This window comes from Galleria mellonella, unplaced genomic scaffold (assembly GCF_026898425.1).
Source record: "Galleria mellonella isolate WM207_F2 unplaced genomic scaffold, CSIRO_AGI_GalMel_v1 utg173, whole genome shotgun sequence".
NCBI classification, from domain to species: domain Eukaryota; kingdom Metazoa; phylum Arthropoda; class Insecta; order Lepidoptera; family Pyralidae; genus Galleria; species Galleria mellonella.
This window is the reverse complement of record NW_026442016.1, coordinates 4,737,244-4,756,013: the sequence shown is the minus strand read 5'-3', so window position 1 is coordinate 4,756,013 and position 18,770 is coordinate 4,737,244. Positions and strand designations below refer to the sequence as shown.

At 29.1% G+C, this 18,770-nt stretch overlaps 2 protein-coding genes across 3 annotated transcripts in view; both read right to left on the bottom strand.

The window, feature by feature from the left end:
• The window catches only part of LOC113515370 (protein roadkill), a 64,260-nt gene extending 55,794 nt beyond the window's left edge, over nucleotides 1-8,466 (bottom strand). For both annotated transcript variants that reach the window (XM_031912630.2, XM_026899547.3), the window contains exon 1: nucleotides 8,304-8,466. The gene's annotated coding sequence lies outside the window, so the exon portion shown is untranslated. The remainder of the gene's footprint in view (nucleotides 1-8,303) is intronic.
• A 5,337-nt stretch (nucleotides 8,467-13,803) lies between these two features.
• Nucleotides 13,804-16,937, bottom strand: LOC113515526 (huntingtin-interacting protein K). The gene is made up of 4 exons (XM_052893394.1): nucleotides 16,804-16,937; nucleotides 16,516-16,688; nucleotides 15,024-15,131; nucleotides 13,804-13,990 (listed from the first exon to the last, which is right to left on the bottom strand). The coding sequence occupies exons 2-4, from the start codon at nucleotides 16,672-16,674 to the stop codon at nucleotides 13,895-13,897; spliced, it is 363 nt and encodes a 120-aa protein (XP_052749354.1). The 5' UTR covers nucleotides 16,675-16,688; nucleotides 16,804-16,937; the 3' UTR covers nucleotides 13,804-13,894.
• Between the last annotated feature and the right edge of the window lie 1,833 nt (nucleotides 16,938-18,770).

Genomic DNA, 18,770 nt, shown 5'->3' with positions numbered 1-18,770 from the left:
GTAAGGCAATAAAATTATTAGGTATGCAGGCATAATCGAATTAGATCTCAAAAATAGCAATGTATGAGAGGCTATCACAGTGATGTCCGTGCTGCAGTTCAATCCTATAGGTGATGATTCCTATTTTCCATTAGGTTGCCGTCGACTTATTTGTCATCCTGAGTTGTATAAAAAAATATCCCAAAGTCACCACCGAGGAGGACAAGACGTGGCGTTCATGTCTTTCTTACTGCACGAAGTTAATTTCTTCGATAAGGTGAAACTGGATTCTCAGATGATTGTAAAAACAACCCGGGATCTGACAAATATGTTACACTAGTGTTCCACCGACGTGATTACATAACATGATATGAACTTCAATTTCATATATTTATCTCATCAAAATGCCTTTAATTTTTTTTCCACTCCACATATGTATAACCTAATCACCGCAAATACTGCATATACTTTTTCTTATTCCTATAGTCTGTAATGTTATTGTACTATAGCGTATTTACCATCTTACTAATATAAATGTGAAAGTTTAGTTGATTGTTACTCAATCGCGCACGGTTGGACGGATTTCAGTTAAATTTAGTACATATATAGACCACATACTAGATTAACACATAAGATTACTTATACTTTATACACTAATACGCAGCTAGCAAAAATAAGTAAATATGCTCGCTACTATAATTCCTTATGTATCAGAGTCATTTATAAACTGTTACCGTCGCGGCGAACTTAACTCTCGATGTGCCAATTGCCGAGCTGGGTTCTAATATACCCAACGTGCCAAGGAATGAATCTGTCGTTATCATTTGAATTAATTTCATCAGTCTGATCAGCGAAGTATTAGTCAGAAACATAAATTCATACATAGTTTTTGGTGTCGATTAGCTAAGAGCTCACGATCTATGTCGAGATAATATACCATAGGGCTACGATGTTCTCGAATATAACGAATGGCAATGTCTTATATACGGTTAAATCGAATTTATAGCATTTCCTATTACCTATATTTTCCGCATTCATATCAATTGAATTACGAGTGTTAGATACCAGCTAGTTTCGAACTAGATCGAGGTAAACCGATGACAAACACGATAACCAGCCTGATAACGTATCTGATACACTATGCGAAACCGTTTGCTGTCCAACTTTAAGTTCTTGCTTAAGGTTCAAATAACAATATAACTAGAACAAAAACATCAAAACACAATAATTTCACCTAAATAATTATCTACATTATTATTATCATTAAATATAAAGATTTAAAGTGGCATTTTCTAATGAATAACAAATGTAGAGTACTGTGGTTAATTTGTTGTATATTTTAACCATAAGTCAGATTATAATTCTTTAAATTATAATAAGAAATATCAATAGTTACTAGTTTTGTACTATTTTGTTTAATGATTTTAATCTTGTATATCAAAACCTATTTCTATTAACTATAAAATTATTAGAGGGTTTATTATTATACAATTTTTATCTTCACGCAAAGCAGGCAGAGAAAATCATACACTAAAACTATCTATTATATATGTACCTAGCTAAATCAACTTCAAGTTTGATAATTATAATTGTATCCCACAAAAGAAAAAAAAAACCGACTTCAATAGTGGCATAACCAATTATTTTTATTTAAAAACTAAACTACTGAACCGATTTTGATAAAATGTCTATGGAATCAAACTGTAAGTATATTCCTTAAAAAAAAATCCAAATCGGTTAACATCTGACGGAATTATGAGGCAATAAACATATAAAAAGAAATACAACCGAATTGAGAACCTCCTTCTTTTTGAACTCGGTTGAAAACTATGTTCCATTACAATTAGATGTTTGTTCAATTTCAATTAGATATTTGTTGTCACTGAGAATAGCACTTGTGACATACACACAAATGGATATCATTTATTTTTCTTTTATTGTTCTTTTTTAACATTATTAAAATATAACTTAATCAATTGTGATTTAGAATAGATATATATAATTTTACACATTAACCAATTATTAGATAAAAATTACTATTATGAGATAATATTAAAGCATACTTAGGGTACAAAATATAATTTCGTATTCAGGACATCCCATCTCAAAGGCGGAGTCGACCCAGAAACTGAAAAGATTTTCATTTATCATTCGCCTGTAAGTCCTTCAGAGAAAACTTATTCAAGGACTACGAACGGTTCCCGGAAACACCCTTCAACCCGGGAGAGGCTCTGGTAGGTATTTATATAACAAAGTCAAATTGACATAACGGCCTATAGCCGATAAATCTAACAATCGGTCCAAGGATTCTGTTTCTATACAAGGTTGTACCGAAGGTCACCTCGACGGGTTCGTTATATTATATTTGTAATGAACGCGCGTTTGTTAAATAATGGGTAATCCATTTGTGTGAGACAGAAATAATTAATCGTAATAGGTATATTGTACGTAATTTTTACGCGTTGTAAATAAGAAATAAGTATGTTGTTGGTGACATATCATCAAAATTATTGAAAAAAAAAACTATATACCGTATCTTTCAGATAAAAAAAAAATTGATTATAAAACAGTGCCAACCATATTAATTTTCAACACTTATAGTTGTAACAATAAATACATAAATAAATACAATATGTATGTAATTGAAATTTCCATATAAAATTGAATATTTTTTGAGAAAACTACTAGGTTGACTTTCCTTTTGCTTTTTATGAGCGATTGAAAACTTTAAGCTTACTTATTTCGCTGTAACTATTATTAAGATACATGCCAATTATTCATTATACATATTTGTCCTAAGACTGACTACGAAATCCATTCAATTGATTTGAAATAAAAAAAAGAAAACATCACGATGAATCGCCGTTATTTTTTTATTTGTAATACAAGCGTGAATCATAGTTTATTAGCGTAATATTTATTTCAAAAAATACAATAACTACATTGTTTTTCAAAATCCATTTGACAATTTGAATTCAACAAAAAAAAATATATTTATTAATTTCATTTTTCCTTTGCAGGGATGTTAGACGTATTTTTCATCAAAGAGTTGTATTTATTTTTATAATATCATGACGACACAATACAATGAGAAAATTGTGACAGAAAAATTTTGTCATATATGGATTTTAGTAGTAAAATGAGAGGTTTAAGAAAACATGTATTTCAGATTAGAGCAAGTAACACAAGTGAAAGTAAAACAAAAGTTAATATTATTCATTTTAAAAAAGGCACATATGAATATAAAAATCTGCTAGATGTTCTCATCGAAAGTCTAATAGTTTTTAAATAAAAATTAAATTGAATTGAGTATGCATACAAATACCAAATGTCATAGTGATTGGTTAACCTGTTACTGTAAACCTTACAGCACCTTAACAGTTTTGTTTATATCCACAAACAAGCTAATTTTTACATTTATGATATGAAAAAAAATAACAAAATTTCTATTTTTGGATCTTATTGGCATCATGTTATCACATAGATATAAATAATTATTACTGCTAAGATTAATTAACACTGTAACAATTCGTAAAAACTGTTTTTATTTCTTTTAACTAGTCTCATATTTAACAAATATTATTATTGTATTAACTTTTACTATTAATATTAAAAATGTTATTAGAAATGGTGCAAATCCAATATACCTATTATTATTATGGCGTTGTTGCACAGCGCCATCTAGTTCCACACTAAGCTGATGTTGCACTAGATATATGTATAAGTGTTCCAATTGAAATATTTGTAAATATACATACAAACACATATATATTTCTCAATGTAATCATGAGGGTAACCACATTAACAACTATAAGGGGATTTGGTTAATATATCTTTAAAGTAATAAAAAAGGAAACATTTGTTTTCTTTTTCGTTTCTAATGAATAAACTCAAAAAATAATTCACAGATTTAAAAAACACTTTCACCTTTTTTTTAATGGATGTAAATGAAATAGTGAACCCGCCTGCGCTATCAGTATACACTGACTAAAGAGAGATGATAGATGCGGATAAAGCAGGTCAGTTGACCTATCGTGATAAATTTTATAATAATACAATGAATTTCCAGGGGCAACCATATCGACGTCAAACTGACAGGGTATAGCAATGGGGCAGTTAGATCCCATTCCTAATAATCCATTATAGAACATTTTTAGACATTGATATATTATCAACTTTTAACACACTTAGATATAGAATGTGATTTTGTTTCTCATGAAATACTTTTAGTTTATACTTTAATTTTTTTTTTTAGTAAGTAATATGAGAATAATGGTACTTATGTATTCATTAATATATATAATATGTTCATTATTCTAAATAAATAAAAAGTTTCATTTTTAGCAAGGAACATGGGTTATAGGCCTATGTTCTTTTTTATTAAAAAAACACACACAAAGCAAGGGTGAGTCACTTGTTAAACACATATTATGATCTGAAAATGACTTATACATTGATAATGCCTTGATTAAGGGAAACCAATCAGATAATGCATTTTATAACGTAACTAATTTATTAATCAAGGTAGTTAAAATTATGAAATAGTATGAATTTTAACTTATAAAGATAAATAAAAGCAAAAGGCAGTAAAAGCAGTTTTGTTTGCATGGCTGTGTTTCGGTTTGAAGGGTAAGATATGGCAGTGAATTTACAGGGTATAAAGGGCATTAGTCCTCAGGAATGGGAGGGGGGGGGAGGGGTATCATGGGCAAAACAGTATACTCTGTTATGTCTAATGATATATGTGACAGTTATCACTTTCCATCAGGTGGATAGTCAGTTTGTGTGCCATTCTAAGTTGCGTAAAAAAATGTTTTCTAATACAGTGTAAACTCGAGCTTCTATTTACCAAAAAAATCCTTACAATGTAGAATTTGCTAAGGTTTGTTTAGTTTACATTATTTATTGCTCTTGTATTGAAACACTCTTTATAGCGTTGCAGACACTCTCAATAGAGAAACAAAACATATTTATTTAAACTCCAATAAAGTTTAGTTAGTTTCACTGATCTTCAAACATTATACTGTCACAGAAATTTGTAAAATTATGAGTTATGGCACGCTAAGGGCAATAACCATGACCTGGCAGGCATCAGCCTTGCACGTCATCAGCCCTTTTATTTTTAAAATTTTAAAAATAAATTAGGTACAAAAACTTTTTTCTGTAAGTTTAAAAATTTAATATGTTTTACTTTATTCATTGTAAATTATGACAAAAAAATTACAAGCAATTACAGTGAGCAAAAGTACCTGCCAGGTAAATCGAAAGGTTCACAGTTTAGGAGGTAAAATAAACTTTCTTCTGTATGGTTAAAATTTAGGTATGGTTTGAGTAAGCGTTTTAGAAAAAATGTGTACAATGATGACAGGCAGTTTTGAATAGCATAAGACCTTGACAGGCGAGGGGAAAATGCTAAGGGCGTGCGAGTAAGAGGCGTAACGTGAACGCATATAGCGAGAGTGAGACCGTTTATCTAATGAGAAAGATCGTATATTTCCAATATTTTCTTGACAAAGAAGATATAATAATGAATGAAAATGTCGAGAATAACCTCTCTACATTTATCGATGAAGCGTTTGTGAATATAATAGAAAATGAAGCAATGATATTTGCTTATGACTCACAAAAAGTAGAAAAAGAACTTTGGGAAAACGGCTCAATTTTATGTTACTTATCTTGTTAAGTTAAAGTCAAATCATAAGGATTGAAAACTTTTTTTTGTACAAATATATATTGTCAAAAATATTTTTTGTTATAAATCAACGATGGTTGGTAAAGCATGATAATTTGTTGAAATTTGGACTTACACCACCCCCATCGACTATAAAATTCATGCAAGAAGGATACCTCGGAATCAAACGAACTGATAAATCTTTCTCTAAATAGCCAATTGATTTAATACTATATCAGCATTAAGCTAATACAGGCAAATGACTAAACGGTTTGAGTCACACCAGTTTACAAATTCTATTTTCGTTCGTCAGCGATGGGCTAGATGTCACAATATAAGAACAGAAATTATATCTCTTACAATGGACAGGCTTACAAAGGAAAAATGATGTATTATCGGACCTAGAAGAACATGCAGTAAAAATAGATTCTGCATAATTGTAGTTCATAAAAAACTTTAAAAAGTTAAAAAATTGCACAGGTGAAAATTATGAATTTTGCCTCTGAAAAAAGAAAAAAAAAATCTAATTCAATGATAAGGCTAATGAAATCTGTGTTCAACGTGATTCATTTGGTCCCCTGCTTGCTCTGTCAATGCAATATAAAATCAATTTAGAATAAACATTATCATATCCTATTACAATTGTTCCAATGTTACTGTGTCATAAAGATGAAATAATACATAAAACTCAAAAATCAACAATAGTTGAAGTTTTAAAGGCCAATATTGACAGTGACGAAATACCAAAATGTTTTAATTTTATTATTTTCGATGGATTTTTCTTACTGCATACATTTAAAAATACCTCACAAACATTTGGTGGTATTTCCAAAAACATTATGTTAATACTAACAGCTACACATGCCTCATGCATAAATATTATTTTCGACCAATATTGTTCACCATCTATTAAAGATTATAAAAGAGTCCAACAACATAAAGTATGGAACATAAATTATTTCATTACTGCAGAATAAGTTAAACCAGTTCCTATCAAAAGGTTTTTTCAATAATCAAGAAATGTGTGTTCAAAATGTCAAAAATTAAATGGATGTGTGGGATAAGGATGAGGAAAATTAGTGTTAACTAATGTAGATTATATTATAATTAATAAAATATATTGTATCTGTCATATATATTGAAGTGGGTACTTTTATACTTTTTTAAATAATAAAGTGTACTAATGTAGGTAGAACATGTTTCAACATAATATAAACTGATTCAAGCTATACAGCACATTTTATTTCGCAATATTATATAATTAGAACATATTAGTATCTATAATTTTTATTTTTATTTAATGTGCACACTATATGCATTCACATAACGACTCCTAGTTGCATGCCCTTAGCATCTTTCCTCTTGCCTGTCAAGGTCTTATGCTATTCAAAACCAACTGTCATTATACACATTTTTTCTAAAACACTTACTCAAAACCATATCCCAATTGTAACTATACAGAAGAAAGTACATTAAATTTTTAAGCTTACAGAAAAAAGTTATTATATCTTATTTATTTTACAATTAAAAAAATAAAAGGGCTGATGCCTGCCAAGTCATAGTTATTGCCTTTAACATGTCATAACTCATAATTTTATAAATTTCTAGCATTACAGGAAAACCGTTACTCAGAGGGTTCAGTAGCTCTCCAGCTATTAACAAAGATAACACAATTATATTGCAAGATATGAATAAAATATGACATACGATACAATTTAAATACTAGCATAGTAAAAAACAACAAATAAAGATAACTTTGGTAATTTTTTTTATTTAGTTTTGTTTTTTTTTTTTTTTTTTACTTTCTGTTTAATAAAAACTTTTAATAACACATTAAAATACCTGGTCCCTTTATTTTCACTATATTGAATTTTCACTGTATTTATGTTTATCATTAAATGTCATATAATTTTGTATAAGTATATGAAACTTTAAAAATCTATTTAATATGATATATACATATTGAATAAATAATAAATAAAAATATATTTGGATTTTTTTTATAATTTATTATATATATTATTAAATGCAATTTTATTAACAAAGTGCCTTTTTATTAGAATTTACTATACTTATTAACACATGAAAGCAGTATTAGTTTCAATCTTAGTACAGCTAAGAGATAAAAAACATATAAATATAACAAATCTCCAGGATGAAAGTGAGTTATTTAGGGATTACATAATATACAAATAGTAAGTTCATGAGAATTAAATACCTATATGAAATCTAAAGATTGAGTATTCGTCTACTCGTCAGGTATAGGTATGAGTTAATAGCAGGCAATAATATACACAAATATATTGGTAAGTTAAAGGGGTATATAGGTAAGCAATTATATTTAGGTTGGAAATTTAATCTAGTATGGGAATAATATTATAATTTGAAAGCAGTATGAGTACATTTTACAGGTTTTTAATTAACTATAACATATCCTTGAAAAGGAAGGGTATTTTACACTTCATACTAAGCAAATGTATAGAGAATAGGTTGCAAGTCTTCACAAACGTCATTGGAACAAACTACATAACAAGATATTTAAGACGCAAATATAAGCTAAATTTGTCAAAATTTTAGACAATATTTCAACAAAAATTGCCCTTGACTAGAAAAATATAATATTAACTAGGTATCGAGATTTCAGACAACTCACCAATTTTTTATTTTTTCCTTGAAGGTGGTAATCACTGAATTTTAAACAACACTAATAAAGAAATAAATAAATAAACAATATCTTAAAAAGGTATCCACCATAAAATTAAATAAAAACAAAAAGGAGCACAGCGCAGACACACTTCCATGACCAAAAACAATTTTAGTGAACATAGACAACACTTAATGTAATTGTTAGTCAAAAACAGCAAATAGAACAGATTAAATAACTACAAAGAAAATAAAAATTTATTTCGTATAGCCTACGTTAAAGTTTCATCATGTTTAATTTTGTTAACATTCTAAATAAAGAGGCAAAAAATAGGAAACAAAAACAATTTGACTACGTAAACGGTCAATGTATCAGGTGTATAATTTTTCGGTGAATTATTAAAAACATTTAATACTATCTGTATCCTGCGGCTTTAGTATTCTGAATCGGTATATATAGAACTTTATATACTAAATTAAAATATAAGCTACCCGTACCAAATTTTATTCAAATTTGTTCAGTAATTTCTTCGTGAAAAACTAACAAATATCTTTCCATCATTATCCATCCACAAAGTATGTATCTAAAAAAAATATGAAGGAGATGTATAACTTTGAGTGATAAGTTGATGTGCAATTTATTGTATAATTAACATTTTTTATTTGAAATTAAGTCTGTTATCAAAACACTTTTAAATAATTAATCACAAATATTGAAAATTATTCAAACTTTTCTGAAAATGGATAGTTAATTTACACGTTGTCACACTTCCACAAGTCCCGTTTAGGCGCTACATTTTAAAACGTATTTTTAGATTTCGGCAACAATAAAAAAATCTGAAAAAAAAAAATTAAGATTCGATCCTTAAAGTACAATCTGTGTGTTTAAAATTAATTTGAATTGTAAGTTACATAAATTTAAAATAGTTTCGATCGCTTTCTAAAAATCAATACTCCGTCGAAACCGATGAACAGATTTCGAAAATTCATACACGAAATTATAGCTGATATATTTTTCTTTAATCTGTATATATTAATTTTAAATTTGGTCAAAATTTTGATACAAAAATATAAGTTTATATAAATTACGTATTGGAAAGTTGAAGTCTCTGATGCGCGCTGTAGCTGCCGCTGACTTTTAAAGGGGAATTTGTGTCGCATAACATTAAAAATTATTCGTTCAGACAAATAAACACCAAAGCGCTAAATCTTGGCGCTTGGATCACATATCTTCTTATGGGTACACTACGTGGATTTTTTTTATATATTTCTGTTTTTTAATAAAATTTTTATTCTTTTTTCTAAAATGCCAGTTTTATATATATATATATATATATATATATATATATATATATATATATATATATATATATATATATATATATATATATATATATATATATATATATATATATATATATAACAATAATAACATATTGTTTATGTACGCAATGGACTGTAGTTAAAAAAATATATTTTTATTTTTCATAGCACATTTGAGAAAATTGTTCAGTTAAATCGTGTTTTCTCTATAACAAAATAAATGCAAGAAGCCTATTTACATTGTTTTTGATTTACGTTTTCAAATCAAAAATTGGATTCCTCATGTGATTTGCACTAATTGCCAATTGGTTCTCAGCTCCTGGTGTTCAGGTAAAAATAGATTATTGAAATTTGTTAAACCAATGATATAGAGATAGCCAACTAATCACGTAACTGATTGTTACTTATGTTATCAAAAATTTTTGGTTTTAACTCAAAAAATAAAAATAGTATACAATATGCAGACGTTCCACCAGTAACTAAGCTGGTCCTTCATTCAGAGGATTTATTAGTTCCCACATCACCTGGCAGTAGTGACCAAACTCACATAGATACAACAAGTAGTATTACAATGCACGAGTATAGTGATAGTGAACAATCATCAAATAAACCATTCATTCATTCAATATATATTTTTTCAATATATATGAATGATTGAGAATAGTTTATTTTATCTTCACAAAAGGTAGTATAAGGTAATATAATATTCAGTTTCATTATCAATTTCCGAACACTTTTGATTTCTTACTATGACATAGTTTTGTGCCTAAACTTGAATGACAAAACAACTCTGTATTTTATGCCTTGATGCAGTCGCGATGTGTTTTAGCGGGTAGCGGGGAGAAAAAGTCCACGCCCACGCCGATATAGTTAAAGCAAATACAAATGAAACACCTTAAGTTTACTATCTACTTACCCTTTAAGTGCCTAGTTATTATTTAATTAATTTTCGCGTGTAAAACAGAGACGGAGTGAGGGTACTGTTTCTTTTCTGTTTTGTAAGTAGTAATAAATATATGCTTGATTCTTTATATATATGATTAATTTTTTGATGGTCAGTCGATTGTACCCTTTAGACAAATTATTTTTGTAAGAACAAATAAACGGTAAATTTGTTCTAACATACCCTTTACCTACTACAAACGACAGTCTCCACAAGTGATTATGTAGTGTGCGATAGCTAAAAGTGTTCGATTGCTAGCAACCTTAATTTTTGACATGTTTTATTGCTAGTATAAAAGGTATGGTTGCTCAAGTCGTATGCCTTAAGGAAATATTACTGTTATATTCAGTGCAAATGAAATAAAATCTTCTGCACTTACTGTATTTAATTGCCTTTTAATTAGAAATTATAGCAACTCGAAAATCTTTTATCAAAATACATATTTTAACGTTTTTCAAAAATGTACCTTAAGAATGTTTAAAATGTTTGAAATAAATGCCTTAGTCATACTTAGAAAATAGACTTTAAGGAACATTTAATAAACTATTGACTTTTTTTTAAATGTAACACAGATGTTACTTTTCATTGCCTTCTATTTGGGGGGCGCTGTAACTAGGTGGTCATGATAACGTTGGTGTGAACTATTGGTATGGATCAACCAATATTGATAGCGATGCAACTATTCTACGATTCAAGTGCAGTATTTTTTCTTTGCCATATTTATTACCTTATAAAAAGTTAAGTAAATTATTAAATCTAAGACATATTGGCACGAATAAGGAATTTTGGACGGGTGCTACTTAAGCAGCAGGGGCTTTCAAGTTTTAAACTAAAAACATTGCTATATGCTAAATAAATATTACAAGTATATATATGGTGACAAAGAAAAATCGTCAGGATCATATTCCTGCCATAAAAAGCTCATAAATGAGTCAAAAATTTTAATGAAAACTGTATAAAAATTTAGATTTTAAATATTTTTTAACGAAGTCGGCCAGTCATTTGCTTGTTTTTTTTTTATATTTTAGTAATTCCGCCTGCGCTATCGGTATACGCTGACGGGATACCGGTGAATATAATTATAGTAAATATAAATGAGGATGAATGCAGTCAGTTAGCCCATCGTGGTGAATTTCATAAGAAATAAAACAACAATGGTATCCAAGAGAAGCCGCATGGAGGTCGACCTGATATACATATAATTATTTATATATTTATTACAGGAATATTGCTAGCAATGGAGTCTAGGATAGCTACTAACAATCCTTTCCTCCTGCTATTTACTTTTTTCTTAATGAATAATATTTGAATGGTAACTTCACCTGCGCTATCTGTATACGCTGGCGTCCTAATAAATAGATATAGGGGGGAAGAGATTGTTAGTAATGTGGAACATCAGGCCCACTGCCAGCAATATCAATGGTCGACCTCTACGTGGTTCCCACTGGTAACTGTCGTGCTGAATTCCAGATATATTCATCACAATAGGTTAATTGACCTGCTTTTACATTTTCACCTATCATCTTTCATTGGTGACCAGCCAGCGTATATCGTTAGCGCAGGCGGGGTTATCATTCCATTGAAAAAATAAATGCATATATTTTTTATTTTTTACGCCACCTATTGTCTAGTAGATACAACTTTATTAGACAATAGACATGTGGTATTTATTAGATTTATGACAACGTAATTACTTTTATTTATTAACTAGAGATGACACTACTTGACAATAGATGGCTTTGAAAGAATAATTAACCCTTTCAGGAAATTAATATTTTCTAAATATGTAAGTGTTTTAATCTATATTTAGCTTTAATAGTGAAAATTTAATTTCAATTAGTTCAATAATATGTGAAATACACATATTAAGCGGCAAATACGGAGAAAGGCATTGTAACGGGGATAAGGGGACCCATTGCAATATACTCTGAGGTCGATATTCACGTTACCCTGCCTGAAAATCATAGAGGTTAATTTTTGATTATTTTAGCACAACAGGCCGCATCATCCTCCCTCACTGGTGCCTCGTCAGATTTACTACTCTAGGTTGAGTTTACTATTTTGCTATCATTCATTAAAAAAATATAATATTAAAAAAAGAAAGTTTTAAGTTCATTCGAATAAATAAAATTCTAATTAAATTTTCCTGTGTCTACAATATAGTCATGGCCAGAATGTATATGTACACGAGTACATTTACGTCGCCGCGGAAAATTAAGACTTCATATAATTGTATAGATTTTGCTCTTGATAGCAAGCACTAGGGTGTTTCGTATGTACTACATATATTGTATATCAGTGTTCTTACCATCTATGAAAACTTATAAAAATATCTAGTGTTGAAGATTCAACAGTTTGTAATGTGTTGTAAAATGTTCGTTTTAAAAAATAATAATTTACAAATTATTAAGCCACTAGACCACCAAGGTGGTCACACCAATTCACTATCCGATAATCACGAATTCAATCAAACAACACAGACATTTGTATTCAAGAATACATCTGTTTGTAATGGTCTGGAGGTTTTCTATATATAATGTAATATATATGCAAGTTGTTCATTTGCCTACTTATATAAGTAGTAGTATTCTCTGTTATTGCATAACTACTGATCTATTTTTGTAGGAAGTACATACTGATTTCTAAAATGCAGGTAGGATCTAGCTCGGAAGAGACATTTTAATTGTTGACCAATTCATGTCAATAAAGACATTTTTTCCAAAAATTCACATTTTCCCTCTGAAGAAAGAGAGATGGTAAGTAAACAAACCCTATTATTATATGTATTTATTTACAAAAAAGTATTTGTCTTAGTGTGAAATTAAATGGCGTTTTATAATGTAATTAATGATATAAGAAGAATCATAATTTTATTTTGTAAATAATTGTATACCTTACACATTACTCATAGTCACCTGCACTAATATCCTCTATTTTTCGTACTTGTACTTCGTAATTCTGCTGAAGAGTTGTTATTATTTAAATAAAGAGGTATCTATGAGTTATTTAGTAGATATTCATAATACAAGCTCACCTAGTTCAGTTTAAATTCACTTAAATAATTGAAAATAAAACCCAACAGACAATATTAAAAATACTGACTGAAATATAAATATGTATAATGGCTGAATTATAAATATGTATAATGTGTATATACTTATCACTTATCACCAATCAATATGTGAACACTTTGTTAATACTTGACAACATAAAAACATTACAGCTAATAATTTAAGATCTACTGTAAAGTATAAACAGGCCATTGGAAAAGTTTATTATGTAATGATATTACAGAAGTAAAGAAATTTTTTAGAGTTTAATAAAGTAGACACTAATTAATTTGTGAGTGTAGTTAGCGCTGCTACCACATCTCCTCTATGCTCTCTCAGAGTTCTTTCAGCTAATGTTCTCGAGATTTCCATTTCTCTTACCTGAAATTGAAAGATAAAATATGAAATGAGCATTAGAATTGATCCATAAAATTAAATTAAATTAGACTGGAACCCCTACAATGACAAATATGTTTTGTGGCATTTTTGGGGCACCATATCAAATATGTAAAAAGGAACTTATATAAAAGAGTAACCATTTTATTTCAGGAAATATAGGCATTATTATGGTATCATTTGTTTGCGAGAATGTTATTGTTTTAGGTAATGTATAAGCAAGGACACATTATTTTCACAAATAGGCAATAAAGACTTGAAATTTAGAGACTGACGCAATTTTTTTTTTATCAAATTTTTGTTGAGGCTTTAGTACATCGGAGTGACTATGCCAACCTCATAGGGATTGTCTGAAAGTCAGTCTGTCAGTCCGTCAGGGACACCTTTACCCACAGATATAACCAAGCTTAAAAATTCCAAATGGTTACTAATTTTCATCAGTAGGATATTAATTATTAGTGGGTGATATGTGGCCGTGTGGCATAGAATAGAGCATTCCTTACTTTCCTGTAGGTGTGATTATAGGCAACTAAGGGAACTTAACGGTTGAGGGATAGGCAGCAGCATCCCTCTTAGAACATTAGCCTAACTGCGGGTGTTAGGGGGGAGAGATTGTTAGTAATGCAGACTACCAGTCCTATTGATAGCAATATACCCTGTTAGGTCGACCTATGGTTCCCAGTGGAAACCTGACTGCCTAACTGACCTGCTTTAATCATCACTTATCATCTCCCACTGGTGCTCTGCCAGTGTATACCAATAACGCAGGTAGTGTTACCCTTTCATTATAAAATTTCAAACTTAAGTAAATTGGTTTTAAGAAAAGAAAATCCATATAACAAAACAAGTGTATTTTCATTTATATGGGTATTTTAATAAAAATTGCATTTTATTAAATTACCAACTCCAACTAATGGTTCCATTTTCTATTTACTACACTTTCAGTTTAAGCTGTATATCTCTATATGAGCGGTAAATATGTCTAATAAAATAGAATAAATCCCAAATTAATACTTACAATTAATTCTATATCATCTTTCTTCACAGATACCTTCTGAAGTTCTTTTTCCTTTTCAAGACGCTCTGCAGCTTCCTTATTTCTTCTATCGCCAATTAAGGAGAGGGCCTGAAAATTTTAATTTACAGTAACTTTATATCTGCAATTATACTATCACAATCTCAATACAAATTTGAAGGATTTCAATTAGGTTGGTATTCAATAATAAACAAACAGTGCTTGCATAGTTTTTTCAGTTTGAAGGGTGGGATATGGCAGGCAAAGGCAGGGTATACAAGGTACACAGCCATAATATGCTAGTCCTCAGGAATGGTAATGCAGACTATGATGTCCATGACAACATGATGTTCATGGTGATGTTTGTTATAGCTGATAATTACCACTTACTATAAATCTGCCTTATATTACTTGGAACATGAAACAAGCAAATCACCAGGTTAACTTGTTTAATATTTAAAGTAGTAAATATAATGTTAAGGAATTTTATTAGATGAAAAATAAAAGAAATACAAAACGATACTTTTACATGCCCTTATTCTATAGTAGTTTTGTAATTTTATATATTTCCAGCCATTCAATGTTTCTCCATTGATATTTATCATTATTATTAGATTAATTTTCATAAATCATACATAGTTACAGTTTTTATTTTTTTATTTATTTACTAGACATACAATAATATGAATATGAGGTAAATTCTAAAAAGTTATGTTCAGTGCTCATCATATAAACTTAATATAACCCACCACCAGAGCATTAAGTTTTAAACTACATACATATTTTTTATGGACAAGATTCACTGATTATGATTGTGGGAGTGTATAGTTATGGAATTTTATTATGAAAGATTAGTAAAGATAGATAAGAGAAAACATTATGCTATTATATGTATATATACCAGAGGGAGACTTTGTACAAAAGTCGATTGCTTGGGTACCTCTGCCCCGTTCGTTGGTACTGCTCAGGACTATAGGCAATGGTTACCACTTTCCATCAGATGGGCCATCAGTTTGTTTGTCATTCAAAGTAGTATAAAAAAAATATCCATTTTTACTTTATCTATCTTGTTTCCAAGTTCCTTATGAAGTTGGTATTTAGAAAAAACCAATTGCAAAAGGCCACTGTCTGCCTTGACATACTATCTTTATATTATTTATTTTCACATTTTAAATGTATATCAGAGCTGGAGAATCTTCTCTTGGTTTACTCTGATCACATTAAATTGATTTGGGTTTAAGGTCTTATTAATATCCAAATCATATAATGAATCAGCATAGTTATATCTTTGCTTAAACAAATCAATTTAGAATGCTTTTTCCTTTCATTCATTGATTATGTTTTATGTATTATCAGTGTGTATAATAAAATATAAATAAATAAATAAATGAATTTAGTTAAAAGTTATCATGTCATATAAAGTTAAATGTATCAGGCTAAGTTGTTAAACATAATAATCTTGCATTAAAGATATGAGTATTTGCCAAATACTTACTCCAGATATATCTTGGGAGGAAATTTCTTTTTCCTCTGCATAATCTGTGACTTTTTCTAAATCAGCTACACCACTATCGTGCTTGGCAGTTTTCTTTTGAGTTTTATCCTTATCATGTTGGATATCATCTGTGTCGCCATTGACTTCTTCATCGGCCATGGTTATGAATGTTACTGTTTCCAATGAAAAAAATTAATCAATCATTTTTAGAGTTTATATTAATTGATATTGTAATCTCTATCTCAAATCAACAAATAATAAATTAAAAGTTAAGGTTACATTACTTACCTATGTTTATAGGTTATGTTTAATTTACGAAAGTTTGATGCTTATTCTTTGACATGAACATCACTATGACAATTGAAAGTGATTATTTAATGCTTGACATTGACAAACATTCGAACGATATTGCTAGAATAAAAAATAAAGAAATAATAAAAGTTAAGTAACTGTAAAAATCATCACATATACTAGAATATATTCTTATCCAGACATATAATAATGAATCCATTATTATGTATGTGAATTAAAGTAGAAAATTAAATAAAAACAGCGTAAAAGGACTAACTTTAAAAGAAAAAAAAATAATGTTATTATTATAGACATCAAAGGTTTTTACTGTATTCATCGATATTAGGATTTCCCAAGGTGGTCTATCTGGCGACCCTAGTTTAGTATTTGGTTTAGTTCATGTGGCAGGTATAAATTAAGAGTCATGAATAAATTATAAAGTGTTATTTTTTCAACCATGGTCCATTAGAAACGAAATAACATATAAATATGAGTACTAGATTAGACATATCTAACATATATTTAACAGATAACTCATAATATGACTAGAAATACTTGTCACTTTTCAAAGATGATAATAGTTCTTGTAAGATTACAATTTTATATATTTCGAGTTATAGTACTAAGTGCTTCTCGTTTTAACCACAGTCTATTAAATGGGTATGAGCAAGATAGGATAATCAACTAAACAATAGATAACACGATCTAATTAAAATTCGCTTTTCAAAGAGAATTTCTTCTTATGAAACGTCTTACTATAATTTTGATTTATTTCAAATAAATACTAGGCGTGTCTCGTTTTAGCTTATGACAATATTATACAAAAGACAAAGACAAGGATAGTTGTTTCTTTTTTTATTGGCTGTTCTGCTATGTTATGTTCAAGCTATGTTAGTAACCGGCTGTTATTGAATATTGGAAATGTTGATTGTTGATAGAATGTTGAATTGTTAGTGATGACGTCTAAGAACCGAATGTTACTATTAGGTTTTTGGTCTAATGTTCCTCCTGGAAACCACCGTATTTCATTATAGTTAAATTCGTCTGGGAGGGCAAATTCCATTGGCTTCATACTCACCTATCTTCTGGCAACGCCAGTGTGTACTGCAGGTGAAGTTGATATTTAATTTTCGTCCATTAAAATAATTACGAATAAAGATAGAAAACAAAAAGTCTTATCTGGGGACTCCCGTACTTTTCAAAGTAGTAATGTCGACTTTGATTTTGATGTAACTCTTTATTGATTCTATGGCAAGTTGGACTGGGTATATTGTACATTTATATATAACTAATTGTATCACTTAGCTTTGCTCGTGGGAATCAATGAAACCACAGAGATAAATGCATAAAACGAAAAGTAACAAATATCTATCCATCTCTTCATCTTCAGAAACTTTCGCTTTTGTAATAATAGTAGATAGTTGTAAAATATTGTTATTGGTGTGGATTCTGAGGTTTCATTTCTCTAGACCTATCTCTTAATATAATATTTTAATTTTATAGTATCGTGAAATTACTATACAAACTTTTATGAAAGTTTTGACATAAATCTATTAGAAATTTAGCTCATATTTACCCTTAGAGTAAAGATTTCGTTATGACATCAAATTGAAATTTTAGAAATAGATAAATTATAAACGGTGCTTCTGAATTATTTACATTGATTCCTTAGCCAAATACGATGTAGGCAATAGAGGGGTATGCATTAGACAATTATAGGCAAAAATAGATAAAAACTTATTTTGATGAAAGATTTTTGTAGTTTTCGTCATCCAATAAGTCATGTCAGAGGCCTTTCTGTACAAAGAAGATGGCCCAGAAACTTTTAATACAAGAGGGCGCCACATGCAGACGATTAGTAATAATAGTTAAAAAATAAGCACTAGCTTATCTATTATTACATTACATTATATTATAGAGTTGTTACAATCAAATAATTCTTAAATTTAAACTATAAGATTTAA